Source organism: Puntigrus tetrazona, chromosome 7 (assembly GCF_018831695.1).
Source record: "Puntigrus tetrazona isolate hp1 chromosome 7, ASM1883169v1, whole genome shotgun sequence".
In the NCBI taxonomy this organism is placed as follows: Eukaryota; Metazoa; Chordata; class Actinopteri; order Cypriniformes; family Cyprinidae; genus Puntigrus; species Puntigrus tetrazona.
The window spans coordinates 18,650,131-18,673,821 of record NC_056705.1 but is presented as its reverse complement, the minus strand read 5'-3'; the positions used below and the strand labels follow the sequence as shown (position 1 = coordinate 18,673,821).

The window sequence follows — 23,691 nt, the reverse complement described above, 5'->3', positions numbered from 1 at the left end:
AAAAAATGTATGTGCCATATCTGTTATTTTTGGATGTGCATGCTTTTATGAATTTGGATTAAGTTTAAAACGATGTACGATGACGATGTAAGACCCTCGAACTACATCTGAAAACCTGCTCAAAAAGCTTTAGTGAAAATCTAACTTCTCAGAAGCAGCTTAAACCACACCCTTCACACAGAACCAAAACATCCTCTGAGCGCCCCCTGTCAGCAAAAACCTTGAACTGCCGAAACGGTATTTAACAAGGTTTATTTGTCTTTTAATGCATTTAAATAAAATATCATAAAATGAAAGTTCAGTGATCACATTTCATTTCTTAAACAAGAATTATAGAAAACAGTAAACAGTTGTTTCTGTGGGGGGGAATGCATGCACATATTTCTGAATCCATTCTGTGATTTCTTTATGCCTAGGGTTCATCCGATGCTCATGTACGCACACTCTACATTAAAAATTTCCAGAATGCAAAATTGTTGTTTTAATAAAAATAAATCCAATCAGGAGGTCTTCTGTAAGCTGGAGGGCTTGACAAGAGGAACATACCACTGTAGGTAAAAGAGGTGATAAACCAAATTATCATTTGTTGAACAAATAACAACAACATAACGAAAACTAGAATTATTCAGAAATTAATCAATGGTATGTATACCTCTTCTGTCATCCCTGCTGTCCTCCTTCCCTCTGTGTTGAACGGAGGCTTCAAAAACCCTTTGAAATGCAACTTCACCAATTCATGGAATGTTTTCAAGGAATCCTGAAATATATTGAGGGGGGAAAAAAACACGTGACTTCCTTGTTAGCAAACAGACTACTATGCAAGCATTTCAAGCCTATTTGCAGTGGCAAAGCCGTGTAAAAAATAAAATAAAGCGTGATTTTATGATTAAATACTTTAATTTGATTTAACACCCCTTAAACTGTACTGTTACAAAGTTTGCTTTACAAAGATCTCTTACACGTCCTTCTTTTGAGCAGATGTATGTGAACCATCTCAGCCCTGCAGCCACGTGTGTGATTTCATCAGCGTAAATCACCTCCAACACCTTCACTGAGCTCGCGTCTCCCTGAGCAGCGAAGCGGGACAGAGTCTGAGGGTGCACATCTAAACCTCTGGGTAAAAATACAACTAATTACATACACGAACGTGACAGAATCTGACGCACATGAGACGAGTGTTTTACCTGGCCTCGTGGACCATGTGCACTACGGCTAGCCTCGCCAAGAGGTCATGAGACGTATCCGTTGCCGATTGCCACAAACCTTGTTAAAAAAAGAAAAAAGGCTAATAAGCTCATCTACGTTACGACAAAAAAGATGAACACGTGAAATCGCTGACCGTTGTGAACTGGTAAAGCACCAAAGAAGCTGCCAAGCTCCACGATCCTTTGCTCTAGTAGCTGATAATGCTGCAGATATCAAACAAATCAGTTAATTAGTTAGCATTTGGCCTAAATGAGTAAAAGGTGTAAACATGCATACAGACCTTGGCTTCATCTCCTGCTACTTTGACAAAGTCTTCAAAGAACTGGCGAGGCAACGGCTCACCATTGCTCAATCTAAATTTAGAGAATCTTGCTATCACATCCCAGGACAGGTCTATCGCCCACTGCTCTATATTAGCAAGAGAGTGCAGTAAAGCAATCCTACTCGCCTGTTGAAACAGAAACCATTTTTTCTATAGCTTTCCACTGAAGAAGATAAACTAGTGTTTAACTGAAGCAAAGTTTACCAGAGTGCCTCCCTTGCCCCGTTTGATTTTTCCAGGCTCCACGACAGTCAGATTGTCTTTTCTGTTAGGCTGCACGGGGGGGCTTGCCTCCCCAGTCTCCGTTATTTTCCCACTGTCCCAGTTCTCTTGCACCATCTTGGTCAATGAAACCTAAACAACGCAGAAAAACAAACAAAGCAGAAGTCATACGATCATTTACTTGAAAAGTGTACGAGTATGACACCGTTTAGTCAATCCCTACACGTTAAAGGGTATTTCCAAACCTTTTCCTGTGGGTCTGGGGTGTGAAGGATTCTGGTGGCCCAAATGCAGAGTGTGTTTTCTGAGGAAGTTATTTCCACAGGCAAACTATCTGCAAAGAATACAGCATAAGCACGCACTGTGTACCATAACATGCCATACAGATCATACTTTTTGTCATTGCTCACCTTGGTGGGTTATTTTTGTCGTCGGGATGGGACAGAGGGACAGTGTGCTCTGAGTATTTATATACACTTTTCCATCCAGTACATGGACATCATACACTTGGTTCTGGTGACAAGTATATGAGACACATCAAGAATTCTAGCAGTTTGATCACTGAACGCTAAAGGTATAGTTACAGTTATAATGCAGATTATTTTTTTATTTGGTGAACTATTCCGTTAACTTGGACCATCATAATAACTTGCCTGCAGTCCAGTGGAAGAGGAACCAGTTTCAAGGCTGAAATCAAAGTAGTGCCACGGGCAAATCAGTGCCAGTTTCCCGTCGCCCAAATCCTCAATATCACCTTGCTCAAGTGGGCCCCCTGTTAAGCAATGGATCGTTATATTCTATATATATATATATATATATATATATATATATATATATATATATATATATATATATTAAAACAATTCCTTCAATTTACTGTATTACAGTGATATTTTCATAAAGACCCATAATATTTAGCTGTTGTCAGAAAAAAAGTTTTTAAACATAAAAGACATAAGAAATTGTTTGTCTTCATATGTGCTACATAAAAACCTTAAAGAGATAGTTTAACCAAAAACAATTACAAATTTATATGAACTTTATTGTGTAGAATATAAAACATCTTGAGAAATGTCTTTTTGTCAATAATTTTTGTCTTGACAAATCGTCAACAAGGTTTGTTTGGTTCAAAATGTCTTCTTTGTGTTCACAAATGAAATAAATGTAATGTGATTATTTCGTATCCGTTAAGTAGGCGTTATTCAATTAGAGATAAAGCAGATATAAAACATTAGCCAGGCAAATATGTATGACTAATGTTTCACCTAGAAGTGGAAGTTTTGCATAACATTGTATGGGAGGACATAAAATAAATGACTATTCAAGAGGAACCACGTGAAAGCATAAAAACTTAACAGTAGTTGTGATGACAAGCTGAATCTAAAACCACATCACTTACCTTGGCAATAACGCACAAGAGTTCATTATATCTGACTACACACAACTAACCTTCATGTGGGCAAGATGAATCCATAGCCCAGAATTTATCATCCTTTGTATGCACCAGGACTATATGCTCTCCATCATCACAGTAAAACCTTAAAAATATTGTGGTTATTATTTTATAGAATATGGGTAAATGTGTACATATGAAGAAATATTTTACGGACATAAATCTTCTTGGCGGAAATACTATATACACAGTCATTCTTTAATACAGGCAAGTGTTTGGACCCCACTGTATTTCTCTAATTTTATGACATTTCCCCCCTTGTAAAACCATTTAGCCTTTCAAAAACAGCCATCCATTATGTTTTAGCAATTCAAAAACATGTGCATTTTAAACAGATTCTAATGTCATGTCTAAATGTAATTTTAAAATATACTTTTTTAAATCTCCTTCCCAAAGGTTTATGTTTTATTGAACATAACGTTCAAGAGCATCGTATATTTATGTGTGCATTTATACAATGACAGGCGCTTACTTTGTGCATGGTGACTTAAATTTAGATTTATCTCCCACACACTGCCAGTTTCCAGCTTTGACAATGTCTTTAAGCGCATCGACTAAATCCTTATCGAAGTGATCCATTCAAAAAACCTCCTTACGCCTTCCACTACTTTTCCAGATCCATGTGGCTATTATAAACACCGAGGGAAATGTTTCTTAAACTTCCGGTTACAATTTATTTCAAAATAAAAGTTTGAGACGTTTAAGTCTATTTCTTTTTTTCTTTTTCATGAAACAAGCGCTTTAAAAAACGCGTTGTTTTGTCTATCGAATAGTGAAGAAATGGCTTATCCCCAAATACTACGTGATCTCCGATGAAACTAAATTTATCGCGCTGTGTGGCTGTCCAGCGTCCGCCAAACAAATAACCGCGCATGCGCAGTTAACAAGGTCCGTATGCACGAAAAAGTGGACACCAAACGCCAAAAACTGGATAGAAGAAAAAGAATAAGGTCCGTGTTTCGATGCGTTTGTGGTAATGCTTGTGTAAATGATTGTAGTTCGCGTTGAAAAATAACCTGTTTTTGTCCATTTTTACATGAATACAGCACCATGCCCATCTCCTGTTCAGCTATTGATTGCTCAAATCGGTTTGCCAAAGGATCAGTGATCAGATTCTACAGGTAATATAATGCTTTTTTAATAATAATTGTTTTAAGCTTCTTACTGTGAGATGCTGTGCATCCAGAAAGAGGTTTTCTAGTTAACTAGTTTTCTCTGTAACTTGTCGTTAACATGTAAAATACCTAAAATACTACTTTCAGCCTTAGACAAGAGGCAACACAACCTTCACCCTCATCGCTTATTGTGGTGCGTCGTGTTTCCTTGTCTTCCTTTTTTCACTTTTAATACGTATAGTCTATTATTGATGGCAGCAGATAAGGATGTTATAATTAATATAAAAACATAATTAGCGTTCTTGTGTTATGTTGTCATTAAAAGAAAACGGGACTTATAACAGCTGATATGATGGTTCATTTAAATGTAGGTAATGAGCACTGGTTGCTGATTTCAGTGTGCACTTCTGGATAAACCCTATTGGAAGCAGGGCTTGACATTAACTTTTTTGCTCACCAGCCACTGTGGCTTGTGGTTTTCCAAATTTATTAAAGACTTAATACTGCACACAAATGTTTCCAAGTCATTTGACCCATTTAAATGGGATTTTCCCCATTACCGTGTTAAATGCGTGCATAAGCTTAAAAAAATCTTACATTTTATTAATAAATGCATTTAATATAATAAGATGGTATAGGGCTGTTACCAATCATGTTAAGTACAAACAATCATTCCACTGCAGAAATAGAAACATCCAGATGCATTTATGACATTTCAATGTAGCTGAAATATAGCATGAATGTATTTACACTGCATGCAAGTTATATAATGTATACAATATAGCTATATGTATATTAAAACTCACAACATTATGCTGCTTCAAATTTACAATCACGGTACGCAGGGAACTTCCTGCTCTTGTCATGTTGCTTAACTAGGCTGTATGCTATAAATCTAAAAATAACTTATTTTTTGCATTTGCATTAATTTTTTCAGTTTTCTCCACAAGATTCTCTCACATGGACAACCTTTGTGAGCCTTATTGGAGTTGCCTTGTTACTCATCCTATTAATCGCTGTTTACTTGAACTGAATGTATTAAAATTAGATCCATTCTCACCTTTATTTCGGTGCAGTTGGATGGTTTAATCAGATTAGTTGTCCGGTTGGGCAAGTAAAATTCTCTCCTTTCACTTGCCCCCTCAAAAAAAAATCTACTTCTCTCAGACAAGCATTAATGTCGAGTTCTGTGACTGTATATAAAACTCAACCCGCCAGAGTGGCTAGTGGCAGCGACTGTGTTACTCGCCACCAATGAAATTGCAGCCACCTTTTCTTTCTCTCTGTTCAGGTTTCCAATCAGCAAGCCTCAGCTAGCCGAGCAATGGGTACGAAACCTTGGGAAAAAGAACTTTGTTCCCACTCAGAATTCCTGTTTGTGCTCCGAGCATTTCCAGCCTGACTGCTTTCGTGACTATAATGGAAAACTGTTTCTCAGAGAGGACGCAGTGCCAACTATTTTCGCAAACCCTGGCGGAGACGGCACAAAGGTGTGCGTCTTTACACTTAGTAGAGTTATTCTCCTATTAAAAAAAACTAAAATCAGTGCTTTAGCGGTGCAATCCTACTCATTGTTTTGTCAATTTTGTTTATGTATTGCTTACAGATTGAGTTACGGAAAAACAGAGGAGGTTTAGTGGCAAAGGATGCAAATGATTCCAGTCGGTTTGGTTCACTTTCTGATAAAGATAGAGCCAAACTAATCACAAAAGACAGAAGACAGCCTATAAGAGACTCTAGCCTGAAGGTAACACATACACTGCTGAATATGCAATTACTAACACTTACTTTAGTCTGTTTTTAGCTTGTCTGAAAGTCATTAACACATCTCACGCTTTTTTTTTTTTTTTTTTTTTTTTTTTTGGTGTTTAATCTCGTAGAGAGAAAAAAATATTTTCAGATTTGCCGTATGTGACTTGAGCAAATCTTAAAAGGTGTTTGGTCACAAGGTGCGTCAAAGATAAGAATGATTCTAGATATGTTGATTTAACAGCACAGCAATAGAAAACAATGTGAAAATTAAAGCATGGTTAATGTATTGCAAAAAAAAGAGAGGCAGATTTTTTAAACATTCTAAATGGAAAAACATGGAAAATAAGCTTGCTTGAGTCTTTTTTTCTGGTGGAAATGCTTGGAAAAGTAGTATAGATGAAGCATCATAGCATTTTTATTATTTTTTTATTATTACATTTGCAATATAACACTAAACCTTTTTTGTCATTACTTAAGGCCTCGAGTTATAGGAGTTTTTTTTCTGATATTTTTATAATGTTTAATACATTTAAATTCCAAATAACATTTTGCTTATTAAAATGTCAGTTTCTGCCTCAGATTGAAAAAAATGAAAAGGTAATGCTGATGTGGGATTACAAATGTAATAATCTGTTTAAGATATGCTGAACCTGTATGTTCTGACATGGCATAACACACAAAAACTGAGGTGAAGTACATTTTATTTAGCATTTAAGGTTATGATGTGACATCAGACAAATTACTCTGTCAAGCAAAGTTTGTTGCAAGAGGTTCCTGTTCTCTTATCTTACATTAAAAAAGCCAAATTACTGAGACTCTCTCCAATTAATGAATTTTTTCTGTATTGCAGAGCAGAGGTGTGAATGACCGGAGACGTGCAGGGAAGGTCTCGTTAGGTGACAGGTACATGTCTCTCTAGAACTTACAAACACATCCCCTTAGTTCTAATGAAAAGCATGTAAATCACAGGTTTGTTTACTGAATTTCAGTTATATTCAGAGATTTACATGGTGTCATAAGCATTGGAGGAAAAAAAAAGTTTGGATGAATTTACCCCATTCTGCCATCTTTCTTGCCCCTGCAGACAGACCATGTCTCTGAAGAGTAAAGTGTATGACAGCAAGGGTCTTTTGATCTCATGTGCAAGGGATCTGTGTGACTGTCTGGATGTAGACTGCATGGGTTGTTTTTACCCCTGTCCTGAGTGCGGATCTCGGAAGTGCGGTGTGGAGTGCCGATGTGACCGAAAATGGTTATATGAGCAAGTGGAGGTCGAGGGAGGAGAGATCATTCGCAACAAGTTCGCAAATTAGCTACCATGTTGGTAGACTGTGAAGATGACACCACCTCTGCTCCTGAGCAAAAAAACACTGACGCTGGCTTGGTATATGGACATTGCGCAAGTACTTGCTTCGTTTGCTATATTGTTTATTTTTTAAATGTAAAAGTTTAATAAAGAATGTTGTCGTATGTTTTTGCCATTTTTCCAGGCTTCCCACTTTAGTTATGTTAAAGTTATTTACAAATATTATCTTTCAACGCTGTAAACTTCTCTTTATCTGAATCACTCCATCTACACTATATCTTATGTAAAATACCAAGCATTGTATGTAGCCACTTTATTATTGTTATTCGATTTTATGTTTGAAAAGGCACATTTTTAGCTCTTTGGTTTGCTCTGTAAACTACTACGATATCCAGAAACCTGTTGGTGTACTGCAGGGCACTTTAGTATTTGTTTGGAGATATCATCTATTAGATATTGTCTAAGATGTTTTTTCTAATTGGCCCATTTGTCTCCGCCTGCGAGTTGAGGACGCTCCACCTCCTGTTGCAGTGCTGGAAGCCAGGAATGTCAAGATGAAGAACAATCTGTCATAGGCCCGTTTTGCCTTGTAGCTGCACAACAATAAGAATGTACAAACGGCAAGAAAGTTGACTCGAAGCAGGGATAATGCATTGCAGAAATGCTCAAATGAGGCTGATTTTGATGATTTTCAGGACGTTCACATCTAGGCAGGCAGTTTATCTAGGGAAAATTGCATGGGTGAAGCTTTTTGCAGTGCAGTTTTAAAGATGATTTTTTTTTTTAATACAGTTGTTTAAATATTAGTCTTTGCAAGTGGCCTTGAGTTATATAGAGAATTTCTGCCAGTTTTAAATCAATTAATCAAATTAAATTTGCAGTGACCCTTAAAATATTGAAATGTGTTTGCAGTGTGCCAGCGTTAGAAAATCACATGTACACAGATGATTTGTTTCTCATTGACCTTGCAAAGTTTCAACTACCAAGCAACTGAAATTCTTGTTTTTTTATTTAAATGGCACCTTAAAGAGCACCTGTTAGGATGTAGCGTCTCTTGTTTTTATCATCTGCTCCTTTTATCGCCATGCATGATTATTAAAGGCTCTTTGTGATGTGCCCTAACCCGTTTCTCTATTTATATGTAAGGCATTACCCCTTTTTCTGAAAACTCTTTGATATTCATATTGATTCATTACTAATTTGATTATGTAAATGTGGTACGGTTTCAGTGAGTGAGTTTACTCGGCGTATCAGAGAGAGCGTCCTCACAGACAGAATGTTTTACAGTTGGTCTCAGAAGGACAATTATAAGCTCTGGTAGAAATTCACCAATTTCACAAGTAAAATGAATGTGTCTGCGTCTCGGCGTTAGGGAACAGATGGTTTATCACAGGAAATGAGTTCTGTTTACGCTATGTGAGAGCTGTTTTAATGCTGAGATTACTGACACGTGAGCCTACAGAAGATTCCAGAAACGTAACAGGATGAAACGGCGACCTGTCAGGAGCTTTGAGCCGAAGCATCCTTTATACGGCTTTAAAAATGTATTGTATTTAGCCATTGCATTCAGGTTCTTGGGGAATGTTATATTTTTTGATGCTTGCAAATAATACCAAAATGTTTTATACTTGTTTTATTCTATTATGCAATTTGCAGGGTGTTATGAAATATTAAGAAATGTACAACGGGCTTTCGGACGGTTGCAGAGATGGGTTTGCTTTCCTCGTCTAATGTGCATTGCAGCTGAGTGTCTGCTGGCTGAGGACTCCACAGTCTGTGATGTCAGAGTTACACTTGTCGCATGCGCAGCTGAGGGCCACTGGGTACGTGAAAACAGAGTCAGCCCTGCTCGGACAGCCTTTAAACTCGTAGGTCTCGTAGGTCCATTCTTTGAAGATGCAGATGCTCTGGTAGGGCAGCATCAGTGGGCTACGGTAAACACTTTCCTGCCATGAGAAAGTATTTTAGATCCCTTTTATGTGGCGCAAGAAAGAAGAATGAAGGTTGTATTGATAATTTAAAAAAAGCTCGATTTGAGAGGGAGAGACATATACTAGACAGATATATTCTAATATTATACACACACATGCATATATATATATATATATATATATATATATATATATATATATATATATATATATATATATATAAACATCATTTAATGGTCTTAAATGAAGTCTCATGCTTACTAGGGCTACATTCATTTAATCAAAACACAGTAAAAACAGTAGCCTAATATTGTGAATTGTGAAATATTATTACAATTTAAAAGAACCGTTTGTTATTTAAGTGTAATTCATAGCAGAGCCTATAAAGTGCCCCTATGATAGATTCTGGAAAATGACCCTTGTAACAGCTCTAAGTGAATGAAAACATCTTCCAGAGTTTTAAATCTGAAAACTCGACTTTCGCGGGGTTTGAATGGAAATGCAGTTTCGTTCTTTGCCACTAGGCGGCATTTTTCGAGCGGTAAAAACTCACAAACATCGAATGAAATAAACCAATAGCCACAGAATTAGCTTCAAGCTAAGATTCAAGATTGGATTCAAGGGAATCGTTGGGAGTCCTTGAGCAGATAAGGTAAAAAAATAAAGCACCATCACTAAGTCGTCGGTGCAATATGATGCTTCAGAAATTATTCTAATTGGCTGATTTGGTACTTTTTTTTTTAATGTTGAAAAGGTTTGTGCCATTTATTGTCTTTGTGGAAACCGTGACACCCTGTCTAAAATAAAATGTATTTTTTATTTATCAAAGTATCCTAAAAAAAACCCCCACACGATTTCCACAACAATATTAGGCAGCAAAAATAGTTTTTTAAAATAATTTATAATAAAGCAACATCATATTAGGTTTTTGAAGGCTCGTGTGTGGCACAGATCGCCGGAGTAATAGCTGCTAAAAAAAAATCATACGAATAAATTCACGTATATGTCAGATGTGCACAAATCAATTTAAAAGAAAGGTTACAAGCACGTTATTTCGACCTACCTGTGTTTTACAAAGCCCGGCACAGGCAGTGGTGTCAATTGTGATGCAGCTGCCACATTCTCGCTTTCCACAGTAATGGAGATATTGGTGAGCCGACAGCTGGACCTGCATTCTGATCCTGCCCTCATTAGCGCTGGCAACAGCATCACCATAACAACGAAGCGCATCCTCATCTGGGAATCAATGCGAAAGCGTGCAGCTAATCAAATACAGGTACTGCAGTGGGTAAAGCATTAGCAGTGCATTTGTGTCCAGCTTGGGATTTATTGCTTAATTTATTGCAACACCATTGAAAGCCAGACCACACTAAACAAGCTCACATAGCCTGGACACAAACAAAAAGTTGGAAAAATGATTATTAGTTGAGCGACTCATTTTGATTCGGTTTGGGAAAAGCAACCATCAAACACATTGAAACCGAATGAGATATAAATGCTAAAATACCAACATGAAGTTCACGTCAGTCCTACCTGCTGGAGTTTGGCTGAGACAAAATCCTTTCACCTCAGTTCACACGGACACTTATACCCTCCTGTCAGACGTGACGCCCACATCTAGTCGAGAGCAGCCATGTCTTATCTTACTACTGCGTTTGCTTTTGTGGAGGTGGCACAAATCCCCAAAAGCCCTGTGGCCATGGCATTCAGTCTGGAAGAGGCTTAGACAGAACAGGATCCATGTAAAGGCCACCACTGATGTTCTGCTTTTCAAGGTCAGTGTTCTGCAGCACAATTCCTGGATTGAAAATTACTGGAACAACAGCTTGTCATCTCTAAGAGATACGTACATGGTTGCTTCAACTACCGATTGCTGCAGGATATTTTTAATATTTCACCACAAAAATCTGTCGGTTTTAGTCTCCACGGCATCTGTTGGTTTTACCTGACTAACTTTCAAACAGTCTCTCACAACAGATGGAGGTGATTTTTTTTTTTACCACTAGATCCATCTACTGATATTATAACTTTCAATAAACTGATCAAATGTGACAGATCAAAGACATTTAGAATTTAGTGTTTTTAAATTACTTGTAATATTTATTTTTAATTATACTTTAATTTGAGAAATATCTGTTTCAAATGAAAGTTGTTATTAATATTATTATTCTTTTAAATAATACTGAAAAACAACTTTTTCATTTTATTTCACTTTTTTTTAGTTTTCAGATTATAATAAGAATCATTTAATTGCAACTGAGCACCAAATCAGCGTATTAAAATTATTTCTGATAATTATTTTGTTTATTTTGAAGACCGAAGTGAGGGCTGCTGCTTTGTCGCATTTAACTGCAGTTTCGTAATTAAAAATTAATTCATTGCTCTTTTATTGATTTTGATTGCATCCATTGTCCTCGTTTGTAAGTTGCTTTGGATAAAAGCGTCTGTTAGATGACTAAATGTAAATGTAAGTGCAAAAATGCGAGACAAAATCATACTTTTGATCTGTTTAATGCATGAAATCACCCATTACTTTTTTCAAAGCGTGTGAGCATTTCAATCTCCATTTAATTTTCCAATACAAACGGCGAAAGATTTATCTAGAGTTGTGCTTAAAGACTTATTTCAAACATAGAAATCTTACTGACCTCAACATTGGGAACATTTGATATACAGTATATAGTCTACGAAACCGTCGTCTGTAAAAGAGCTATTCTAGCATTCATTCCGTTTAGCAGCGGGCCTAGCCATTATCGCCTTGACCATTATCTGTTTTAAAGTCATACAGCGCCCTGGATTTTCATTTTGATTCTGTTCATTCTCTTCAGTCTGGCTCTACAGCTTTTCATCTCCAGCTCAACCTTGACAAAACGAAGCTCTTTTTTTCTTTCGCCCGCCCCCGGTCTCTTTCCATCGCATTTGAAGGTTGTACAGTCATTGACTCCTGATGTGTACAAATCTTGGAAATTGTCCAAGATGACCCGCTGACCTTCATTTATCAAGCTGCGACAAGTGCCCTATCAGAATAAGGCCTTTCAACGCAGAGAAATCCTGTCTTTTAAATCCCATCGGAGCATCCGAAATGCTCCTGACTTCGTATCCACCAATTCTGACATTTGCTCAGGTCTCGGTGTACTTCCCACGGCTGCCACAGTCATATTCAGGACCCCATTCTTGGCCTACAGCGCAGTCAGCACCATTATTCTAATAACTACGAGCCATTATCCAATCGCACACCCACAACCTTCACACTACAGTTACAATCTTCACTCCCTGCGTATACAAACCAGTCATCCTGCGTGCTTGCCCGCAATGACTAAATGCTGTTTCGTGAAATACTGCCCCCTTTTATTGTGCATAGTGCCAGATGCAGACTCTACACAGAACAGACAAGCGTAGAAAAAACATAAGCCAGGTCCAAAGCAAGCTACTAAGGTGGAGCATTTGAATGATGAAACAGCAAGAAGTCGGTTTGCCAAGATAGTAAAGGTTAGTCGCTGCGTACTGTATTAACAAGCACAAACACAACGTCTGCTGCATTACTAGCGAGCTGGATCAAACACATTTCCCCCCTCTAAAGCAGAGTAAGGGTGGGTTTTGTTGTCTTGTGAAATGCGATATTTGTTTTCCAGGTTATAATCGTAAAGCAGTCGTGGCTTAAACAGTGCTGCTGACGAAACTGGTTTTTAAAGATCTCTGTTGTAAAACAGAGTGCCAGGAGAAACAGGCAGGTGGCGTAGTGGGAGTAGTCATTTGCATTTTGCTTTCATGCAAGTTAAGGGCATTAACAATCTCAGAAAGCAAAATTTAGTTTAAACGATCTTCAGTGTCTTTTTATTGCAAGGCCACTATAGTCTGTATCACTGTATCATGCAAATGCAAAGAAAGTCACGCACGATCGTGTTATAGACCATTAAATAAATCTTAACATTGTTCTAAAGGCAGACTAAACTGATGCAAAATATTATTTTAGAAAAATGATACAACTTATTCCAAACAAGATGACAACTTCTTTTACAACATAATAAATATGCGAGTTACGACAAAATAAACTGTGATGAATCTTGTGCTTCCTAAAGCTGTTGTGTTAAACTGATTTAATTGCGTCAACCTTTAAACTTTAAGTGTTGCAAAATCGTTCTTTTTCTCCCTCAGGTTTTCAGCAGATCCTACATCACCCGCTTTCCTTCTCTCGTGGGTCTCGTTGGGTCCCCAGGGCCCCGGTTTTCGAACCCTATGTCGAGCCAAAGGAGGTGAATCTTTTATTTATGCCCTTTGTATAAACGCTCGCTCGTTTAACGGAGCGTGGAAGAGTGAAGTGCAGAGCTCTCACAACACAATCACATTCGTCTTTTTTATGCTGTGTTTACATTCTTAACTTTTTCCGAACGATGACTATACACAAACGGGGCCGTGACAGAAAGTGTATGCGGCTTTTTGACAGAGCCACACACAGGCTGCTTGGTGTGTGCGGCTCGCGCTCTGCAGCGGTCCCTCGGGTAGGCAGTTGCGATGAACTGGATGTCAACAGATGCATAAGGGGGCTGTCGAAGTTTGAGAGCCGCAGCACACCGGCGCGCGCCTGCCGCGGCCACAGGGGGGCGATCGAGGTCTTTCCGCGCTGCGCAAACGTGCCTCTCGCGGCGGAGCGCAGCTCCCCAATAACACGAGCACAATGGTCAACGGGCGAGACTGAGCGGCAGACAGATGCGCGCTGCGCATACTTACCTAAGGCTATTTCACATGGCATCCTAAAACTTTGATACATCTCGATTCTGACGCCGCTCGCGTGATTTATGGAGCCGCGCAGCACGCTCTCGGTAGCAGCACCTGCTTTTTGGTGAGTGCGAGTCCAGGCTTAATGCAGCGGTGCATGTTTTTTGGGGAGGGGGAGATGGGCAGGTGATGAGAGATCCTGTTGAATAAAGACCCGACGGCGAGCCGTGGCCGAAACTGTCATCCCTCGAATGCGATCGCACCTGACTGTTGAGGTGTCATGTTCTGCGTTTGGCTACGTCGAGGAATATCTGAGCGAGAGGGAAATTTGGACAAACCTGGGATGTACGTCCTCAGCCATCTCTAGCTTGTTATATTGAGGGTGGAAGCTGAGAAGACATCCTCATATCATTTCCTACGTAAGTGGCTCGAATAATGGAAGGTGGAGTGCATGAGAGGGCTGATAAATTGCGTGCGACGACTGTTTATAATTAATTGTCATGGGATTTTGGATCAGTAATATCACGCGCTGTTTCCTGTTGCCTTGCTCGGCTGGCCTGTTACAATAAGGATGTGCCACAGTAGTGTTGTTATTAATATTATTGTCGATATGCAGCGCGGGAATAGTGACTTGCGCCGTTGTTACCGATTACTTTTCCAAAATGTTCTGCTCACGTTTGGTGTACATAGGCTACCCATCGCGGTCTGCTTGGACTACATTACGATGAGCAGTTTGCATTCTACAACACGTTTTTCTTTTCTTTGCAGCTGTTGCTGGTGTCAAGCGGATTCAGTGATTCATTCATAGAAACCGAAGGGGCAGAGGACGGAACAAACCTACACCCCACCCTTCCCTCGCAGCGAAGATGGGAACCAGCGATTTCATAGGCGAATAAAGTCTCTACCCAGCACCTCAGATAACGGAGCTCTCCTCCTGCATTCGGTTTCCTTTTGGATAACGCAGGCGCGCGCCGCGCACATGGATTCTAGAACTGTTGGACACCTTTTTCTCACGATGATGATGGTCACGATGATGGTGATGTCACCAGAAGCGCGTCGCTTCTCCACAATTGTAAAGTCCAATTACAACAAGTAAAAGTGCACCGAAAGAGCTCAAAGCACTTCCGAAGGCAGCGGACCTAGAGTGCCATTAAAGTGCATTTATGAACTTGCTGAGGCCGTCTTTTGCTCAGCCTCGTTCTTCAGCCCGTTTCCCATCATTCTGAACGCTTCGTAGTTTGAGAAGATGGAGTTTGCTATGGTGGGTGCGGACAGCGGGGGCTGCAACACCCACCTGCCCTATGGATATGCCCAGGCTCGCGCCAGGGAGAGAGAGCGCGAGCGCGAGCGGCAGTCTCGCGCGGCGGCGGCGGCGGCGGCAGCCGAAGCCGGAACGGTCGGAGAGGGAGGTGGGTCCAGCGGCCATCCCCACAACCATCCGCATCAGAGTCGCACCGCCTCTTCAACGAATGCCAACAACAGTAGCGCCGGGACCGCCTCGCGCCCCTCCTCCTCCTCCTCCTCCTCCCAACAGCCGCAACAGCAACAGCAGCAGCAGCAGCAACACCACGAGCCGCCACAGCAACTTCTCCGAGAGCGAAAAAAGCAACGAGGCGTCGCGCGCTGGAGACGGAACCGCGCGGCACTCGGCGGGGATCTACGCCACTCAGAGTTGGCGCTCCTAGGGTCCGAGGAGGACATAATGATCGAGGAGGACGAGGCGGAGGGCGAGGAGGAAGAGGAGGACAGGGCAAGCAAGAGGTCGAGTTTTGTCTATAACATGGATGATGAAGAGGAGACGGTCTCGTTAACGGACAGGCGTCCTCAATCAGGCTACGAAAATGTTTACAACGAGTACGGCTGCTGCGAGAGAGTTGTCATCAACGTGTCAGGCTTGAAGTTTGAGACCCAGCTGAAGACTCTCGCGCAGTTCCCGGACACTCTCCTGGGGGACCCTGAGAAGCGAATCAGGTACTTCGACCCTCTGCGTAACGAATACTTCTTCGACAGGAATCGACCGAGCTTCGACGCCATTCTGTACTTCTATCAGTCCGGGGGCCGCTTGAAGAGACCCGTGAACGTGCCGTTTGACATTTTTTCCGAGGAGGTCAAGTTCTATGAACTCGGGGAAGAGGCGATGCTCAAGTTTCGCGAGGATGAGGGCTTCGTAAAGGAGGAGGAGAAGCCGCTGCCCGAGGACGAGTTCAAACGCCAGATCTGGCTGCTCTTCGAGTACCCGGAGAGTTCAAGCCCAGCCAGAGGGATCGCGGTCGTGTCAGTGCTGGTCATCGTCATATCCATCGTCATCTTTTGTTTGGAAACATTGCCAGAATTCAGGGACGACAAAGAATTCCTCAGCCCAGGTAAAAACTCAACGCAGGCGGACAATGGATTTACGCCGTTCAACGACCCCTTTTTCATCGTTGAGACGGTGTGCATCATTTGGTTCTCGTTTGAGATCATCGTGCGCTTCTTCGCGAGCCCCAGTAAAGCTGCTTTCTTTAAAAACGTGATGAACTCCATAGACATCGTCTCTATTTTGCCTTACTTCATAACTCTCGGCACAGACCTCGCTCAGCAGCAAGGCAACGGGCAACAGGCGATGAGTTTCGCGATCCTGAGGATAATACGACTCGTCCGCGTGTTCAGGATCTTCAAGCTGTCTCGGCACTCGAAAGGTCTCCAGATCCTGGGGCACACTTTGCGCGCGAGCATGCGGGAGCTGGCGCTGCTCATCTTCTTCCTCGTCATCGGCGTCATCCTGTTCTCCAGCGCGGTGTACTTCGCGGAGGCGGACGATCCCTCGTCGCAGTTCACCAGCATCCCAGACGCGTTCTGGTGGGCTGTGGTGACCATGACCACGGTGGGCTACGGGGACATGAAGCCCATCACGGTCGGGGGCAAAATCGTGGGCTCGTTGTGCGCCATCGCCGGTGTCCTGACCATTGCGCTTCCAGTTCCTGTCATCGTGTCCAACTTCAACTACTTCTACCACCGGGAGACTGATAACGAGGACCAGACTCCCGTCGTGGAACAGCCCCCGCCGGGCTGCCCGTACTTTCCGGATTTCCTGAGAAAATTCAAAGGGTCCCCATCGGGGTCGTCTTTGGGTGACAAGGCGGCAGAGTACATGGAGATGGAGGAGGGCGTGACGGAATCTCTGTGCGGGGCTGACACGCAAAGCCCGAGCAGAGGGAACGGTACTGACTTAGGCGGAAAAAACAGTTCACATTCACGAACCCTACAGACAGATGTATGATTATGGACGAACGATAACCTCCTCGGGAGGTTTTCATAAAGATGACTGCACAATTGAATCAGTTAACAGCACACATGCACAACTTGAAGACATATACATAGTACGCGCGTGCGCAAACGTTCACTCACTCACACACACACACGCACACACACACACACACACACACACACACACACAAACACACGCGCGCACACATACAGACACGCACTCGCTCACTCATCGAGTTCTGGACCTGAGCTGAAACATTTTTGCAATGTGGCTACTTTTGTAGTGAAACATACCCTGTAATCACGTGACAGGCAACGCAAAAACCACCAGCTTTACGTGACGTGGAGAGGTGTCTCTATCTGCCCGCGACTCCCGGTTCATTAACGAAGGCAACAAAAAGGAACTTGCATAGGCACTTTATGAGTTACATTTGTCAGTAATTGTAGGGAAAAGAGGCGAGTTCTTATCTAATGCTATTATGCAATAACGTTTAAATCGTTTGCACTATCATCAATTATGTTATAGTCTCCCAGTTTAATGCAGAGGAAAGAAACAGGTAACACTGAGGTAGAGAGGGAGGGCATTGAAAAACGACTCAGTAATCACACTATGACTTGCATTATTAATTAATTCGAAATACTAGCAAACATATACGCTGCAATCTTCTCTGATTAAGACTAATTCAGCTAATAGCAATGATTTTTTTTTTGACATATTTAAATTATTACGATTAATTGGAAAGCAGCATGCTGCTTAACTTAATGCAATGTTATCTTAAATCCCATTATGGCAAACATGTCCGCATGGCAGTATTCAGTATGTTCTACACTCTGGTAAAACCCCTCTTAGCACACCCCGTGTAGTTCTTTGTGCATTGTCCGCAGTTACTGAAGAGTCATTTTTAGTCAGTCCCTTTTGTGAGTATTGGAAAACAAATCAGTCATGTTAGGTTTTTGATCATTAGCACAATCTTTGAAACAAACACCACACTTCATCCATCACGCGATGCGAGGATTCATTTTCTCTAAGCATCACAGTCACATTATGGCACACCGAGGCCAAAATAACCGGTTCGCATTGTCTCACAAAGTAAACACCTTGTACAACAGAGTCAACGACACCATGGCTTGAAGGATCAGTTGGGCCACAGTTTTCAAGTTACTGTCATGGGAGTATATTTCAAGGGAATGCTTCATGCAACTATTTGTCTTCATCCCTTTACCAAATGACAATGCATCCCTTTATAAAAACGCTGGCGGAAATGTGCAGCACGGAGGGGAACGTGAACTTGGTGGACTTCATGCACAGCGATTTCTCGTCCTTTTGGAGTGCACGATGACCACTGAGCACGCGCGGTGCTTTGCAGAACCCAGGTAAGCAATTTCAGCGTCAGGAATTTGCACAGTCACGCAGCCATCGCGTTGTCATCATACACGCTCAGTTTTACCGGCATCCAGGTGTTTACACATCTGCGTGGACCCGCTGGTTGTCTGTTATGGCTAGGAGCAGGTGTTCCACGTGATCTCAGCATGCATGCGATTTCCACTCGTGTTTTCTCGTTTTATAATAATATGTCAACAATGTCTTGAATTGCTTAGCAACAAGGGGCTTATTGTCAAAGAGACGACTAACTGTGCCGTGTTCCTCGAATCCAAAATCCTCATTGCTCATTAAGTGTTCCGAGCTTCATTCTCTGATGTCATAATAGCTGTTACCATTTTTCGTAGACACGATAATTAGCATTTAATCTCCAGTAAACCGATATTTTGTCATTAATAAGACATAGTCTTAGCACACAACTATGGCCTCCTCGGCCTGCTCATCTCTCACAACACGATTATTTGGCCAACGTGTACTTGTGTAAAATATGCATACCCGATATTAGATTATCGTAAGTGCCTTCTGTGTCATGTCAATCTAGTGCCTTGTGGGCTTGTTACAAGAAAGACGGTTGTGTAAGTTGATGAAAAAATGAGCGACAACTGGCATTTATCAGCTGTTAATGCTGTCACCTCTATAAACTATGCACACTCACGTACAGTGTCCCTTTTCAGCAGTGATCCTCTTACAGCTTGTAGTAGATGCACTACTGATAACGAGTTGTATAATGACATTAAATTACAGGCAAACCACTCCGCCTTTTGAGCGTGTTATTATTGTCTTCATGATGTTTTTCAAATCTTTTAATTGTAAAATAGACCTACTTTGTTTATGTACGTTCCTGGTCTTGTTATGAACAATTCATTGGTACGTTTTATTAAGAAGGTCTTCACAATCACGTTTCACACACCACATTTCATAATCAGAATGCAATAACTTTCCCTTGCTTGCTTTTCTGATGTCACTTAGGCTGCACAGATTGTAGGATGATTTTAAACAGTAGTCTGATACTTAGTCAACAGTTCATCAAAATTGTTAATCAAAGACAGTAACGCATTTTGGTTTTAGGACTTTGATGAAAGATTTTGATCCACTTCACTGTATATTATTTGTTAAATTCACATCTAGTAAGTCTTGCTAGAAAATTTAGCTCTTTTTTTATTGGCAAATATCATGTAAACATCCTGTTAATGCATCTATCTATCTATCTGTCTATCTGTCTGTCTGTTATTGCATGCTTTATTTTTTGATTGATCTTTTTCATAATGATTATTTATAATAGACTGAATGATCAGTGCGAGTCAATCACCCTTTACGCTTTACCCTTTTAAAGATAAAAAAAGAATTATTTTCATTTTTATATGATCTATTTTTCTACACAAATGAAATTTGATACATATCTCACGTTTTTGTTTGCTACGTTAAGGTACTGTATTGGCTGTCCCACTAATATAGTTACACAAACAAAAAAGTGGTGGTCAGTATTCTTTGTACTAAGTCTTTACGTTTACTGTTGAAATCCGAAATGATATTCAGAGTAAATGAGGATATATTGATGGTCCTTAAACATTATGAGATCCTGCTTGCTGAGTCATGCAGTACTTTTGCACACATACGCACAGGCACTCATATTCATGATAACCCAGGCTATTAAGCACTCGTTTACAGGTTAATGTTGCATAGCCTGTGGAGAGGTGTTGCGCCAGCTCTGTGTCTTCATTTTCTGCTGTAGTTCATATTGGATTGCACCAATACTTCACAGCACTAGTTATTTGCTGTGCTGAACATTTCTAGAACGTTTGGTGCTGGCTGTGAAGTAATGACTGTTGCCCGTCTTGAGCTCTTTTAAGTTTCTCTGGGCTAAAACGTTGTTGTTAATGATTCATTGCATCCAAAAGACGAATCTGCTTCAGCTTCAGAGGATATTTTCTGAAAACAATCTGTTGTGCTGCAGTCCAGGCATTTGTAAAATGGATACCAAACTAAAAGTTGGCTTCTTTCTCAGACTTTATTATCTGGCGTCTTTTTATCAATCTGTCTATCCCTTTTCTTCTCTCAGTTCCTTCCATTTGCCTCGTCTTCTACAAGGCGGTAGAAACCTATCCTCCTTCACTTCTCTGTAAAATAACTTGAAGAACCACAGCGTCAGAGACTGAAAAACGTAAAAAACGTAATTCCTGTGAGATCAGTGGACTGTACAGTTCACAATGCACGTTATTTGTTTAAAGTGTAGGTCCATATGTGCACACCCGCTTGTCTGCGAGAGTGTAATAAATCAATAAAACCCTTTCCCCACATCACCTTCATAAATATCAGGCTCAATGCCACAGTAAATGGATATTAAACTAGATTTCCTAATATCAATCACCCATGACTACGAAAAGACATTTTGCCATATTGATAGATCAGTGTAACAGCACTCATTCCCATAACACAGACTCTCTGTAATATCAAGACTGGCATTTGAACAGTGTGGAGAGCCAGAATAATGTGGCATTAGTCCAGCCGAAAGCAATCAGCATCACTCCACTCAGGGCATTAATTAGCTGCCGTGCGTGATGTGTGTAGTAGTGACAGAGAAGTGTAGCTGTACTTGGCTTGATCACCGTGCCCACACATACATTGGGGCTTAGTGGATGATGGGAAAGTAAACAGCGCTATAGATTAGAAACGGAGTTAGCACGACAGATTTTTCACTCTGTAATCCTCTCATCTTCTCTCAGTAGAAACTACAGCGTTGTATGTGTTAAAATCAATTGGGCAGAAAACACATGCTAGTTACCCTTACGTAACCTTAAAATTAGTGTTGTCCTCTAAACCGCTGTTAGTGTCAAGTGCATTGTGTGGCCCCAAGCACAGGTGGTGTGGCGACGCTGACAAATTAGCATTACTCCTTGTTCTATGTAAAGCAATGTTTAACATCTTCATGACATAGAGGTGCATGTTCGTGCTCGGAGGGTGCAAGCTGGGTTTTTAGGATCAAAGGGTTGCTTGCGCTAGTGTACAGAGAGTTTTGTTTGGATGGTGTCCAGCGCGTTTTCTTTCATCATGTCCCTCAGCTAAGGAAAAGTTCAGTAAGGCAGTCAGTGATGTACAGTGCAAAAGGAGTAAACACTGAATTCATGTCGCTTTTAAAATATTTCTAAACCATTTAAAAACCTTCAGTTTAAGGACTCATGTGTACAGACATTAGTTAAAATGTGAGTTTTAAAAATACATGCGAGTGTGTACATGTTAATCATTATTTCAAACAAGATTTTTAATTTGTTTCTGAAGGGATGTATGTTGCATTGTTATGGGAGTGTTTTTTTGGAGTTGCATCACATGGCATTTTACAACCTGAACTAACCTTGCCTTGCTATGCAAAGGTCAAATCATCTGATATTTTAAGAGACTTATTGACCTTGACACACAGCGCTGAGGTTCTGCAGGGGTTCTTTCTGTCATATCGTTTCCTGTTTCATGTTTTTTCCTGCAGAATTTTTCTGCAATGTTGCACAACATGGCTTTACTCAGCACAGTTTTCACCCTACATTTCCGATTTTATTTATAAGGGTAAGAAAATCCCCCAGCAAAACAAATAATTTCATTTGATTACCGAAATAAAAACACGCTCCAGCATAGAATCGTATATTCAAGTCACTGTACGTGTAAAAGGCATTTTAAATAAATTATTTGTTAGGACAGAAAATAAGTTACACTTCACTGACCCAAGAGCATATTCAGTAAAAGATTTAGTGCTTCTAACAGAAGGGTCTTTCACCCTCAAGTCATGTCTGCTGAGGTTTGTACACTCATATTTTCCTGGAATACAGACAAAGTGACTCTGCACCTGGGTGTGTGGAAGAACAGATTTGATGAACAAATATTCATGTTCTTCTGCTTATATTCCATGAGTAAAAATTAAAGCTCGGTTCTATTGTTGTCAGCATATCCCTCCTTGATGTGTTTGTTTGTGTGGTTGACTTGTCATGGGCACACGCACACAAAAAACACTTCCCTTCAGAGTTTAATAACACTCCCAGTAGGCAGGGGCACTGGAGGTCAGGACGTGTGTGTTGCTGAGCAGTTCTGTCTTGTTGGGTTGTGTTTTTATCTGATGGCTTATGCCTGGAGGGTCGGGGTGGATTGTCTGTACTAATAGGACTGACCTCTCTGATGAGAGGCCCAAGACGGGACATTGACGCAATGGACGCCTAGCAAACTTTATGACCTTAGCAGAGGTCAGCACACCATGTCTGTCATCTGCATTCGCCGATACAGCATGAAGAAGAGCCAGTGATTGAAAAAGCAATCAAAAGACAAATCCAAAGCTCCTGAAGCTGCTATTTAGAAAATCACAACCTCCTTCATTAGCATAGCGTGTGAACATGCAATTACTGAAAACATTACCATTGTAAATGAAAAAGGTGTTCTTCTTTATCTGATCTGTCAAATTGTGTTGAATTATATGTGTACTAATGTGTATGTGCACTTCCTTAACAGTAATCGTGAACCGATGCTTGCCCGAGTTGTTTTTCATTTGACCGATATCACGCTGAGAACACACTTCAGTAATGGTGAAGGAATAGGATATGCAATTCAATTGAATTCGCTCTGAGTAAATCCTGTTCTCCAGATATTGTAGAAAAAATGAGTGATGCTTCAGGACTGCTAAATATGATAAATGGGTACAATCTAGATGCCACTAGATGTTTCGAAGACTACATTTGTTGTCAGTTTCAAATAAGAATAAAACACTAATTAAAGATAAAAAGTCAAGATTGAAGGCAGCACCTAACAAAAGACATCACTGGAACCACGTGAACATCATTATATCATCATCACCGCGAATTGAATCTTGGCCTGGGCTACAAAGATTTTGGAACAGTAGAGAGACCTCAGTATGCTATTCTCAATATCTTTTTAATGGATCTCTGTTCATTTATATATATGCAGTTATTAGAGTTGACAGCAAAAAGTCGATTTGATTCACAGTTCTTTTACAGGTTTCTAAAGACTTCCCTAATGTATTTCAAGCAAGACAGAAAAGATGGACAGA

General features: G+C 40.6%; 4 protein-coding genes across 6 annotated transcripts; 2 read left to right on the top strand and 2 right to left on the bottom strand.

The window, feature by feature from the left end:
* Window positions 1–233: 233 nt before the first annotated feature.
* Window positions 234–3,920, bottom strand: LOC122349442 (uncharacterized protein HI_0077-like). 2 transcript variants are annotated; one of them, XM_043245482.1, is made up of 12 exons: window positions 3,676–3,920; window positions 3,200–3,288; window positions 2,404–2,522; window positions 2,161–2,263; window positions 1,996–2,084; window positions 1,733–1,882; window positions 1,487–1,654; window positions 1,340–1,409; window positions 1,185–1,263; window positions 960–1,113; window positions 653–757; window positions 234–548 (listed from the first exon to the last, which is right to left on the bottom strand). In XM_043245482.1, the coding sequence occupies exons 1-12, from the start codon at window positions 3,780–3,782 to the stop codon at window positions 501–503; spliced, it is 1,281 nt and encodes a 426-aa protein (XP_043101417.1). In that variant the 5' UTR covers window positions 3,783–3,920; the 3' UTR covers window positions 234–500. The 2 variants fall into 2 exon arrangements, with proteins under 2 accessions (XP_043101417.1, XP_043101418.1); XM_043245483.1 differs by having other exon boundaries at window positions 1,361–1,409.
* Window positions 3,921–3,988: 68 nt separating this feature from the next.
* On the top strand, window positions 3,989–7,549 carry LOC122349446 (ARL14 effector protein-like). The gene is made up of 6 exons (XM_043245491.1): window positions 3,989–4,153; window positions 4,250–4,324; window positions 5,610–5,808; window positions 5,925–6,065; window positions 6,921–6,973; window positions 7,155–7,549. Exons 1-6 carry the CDS (start codon window positions 4,098–4,100, stop codon window positions 7,381–7,383), a joined length of 753 nt encoding a protein of 250 aa, XP_043101426.1. The 5' UTR covers window positions 3,989–4,097; the 3' UTR covers window positions 7,384–7,549.
* Window positions 7,550–8,630: 1,081 nt separating this feature from the next.
* LOC122349447 (gonadotropin subunit beta-1-like) lies at window positions 8,631–14,155 on the bottom strand. The gene is given in 4 exon segments (XM_043245492.1): window positions 8,631–9,322; window positions 10,371–10,432; window positions 10,435–10,543; window positions 14,036–14,155. Coding segments are annotated over 3 exon segments (390 nt in total). The 5' UTR covers window positions 14,036–14,155; the 3' UTR covers window positions 8,631–9,103.
* On the top strand, window positions 12,425–18,896 carry LOC122349441 (potassium voltage-gated channel subfamily A member 1-like). 2 transcript variants are annotated; one of them, XM_043245481.1, is made up of 2 exons: window positions 12,425–14,147; window positions 14,792–18,896. In XM_043245481.1, exon 2 carries the CDS (start codon window positions 15,270–15,272, stop codon window positions 17,280–17,282), a length of 2,013 nt encoding a protein of 670 aa, XP_043101416.1. In that variant the 5' UTR covers window positions 12,425–14,147; window positions 14,792–15,269; the 3' UTR covers window positions 17,283–18,896. The 2 variants fall into 2 exon arrangements, with proteins under 2 accessions (XP_043101416.1, XP_043101415.1); XM_043245480.1 differs by having other exon boundaries at window positions 12,425–14,442.
* Window positions 18,897–23,691: the final 4,795 nt, after the last annotated feature.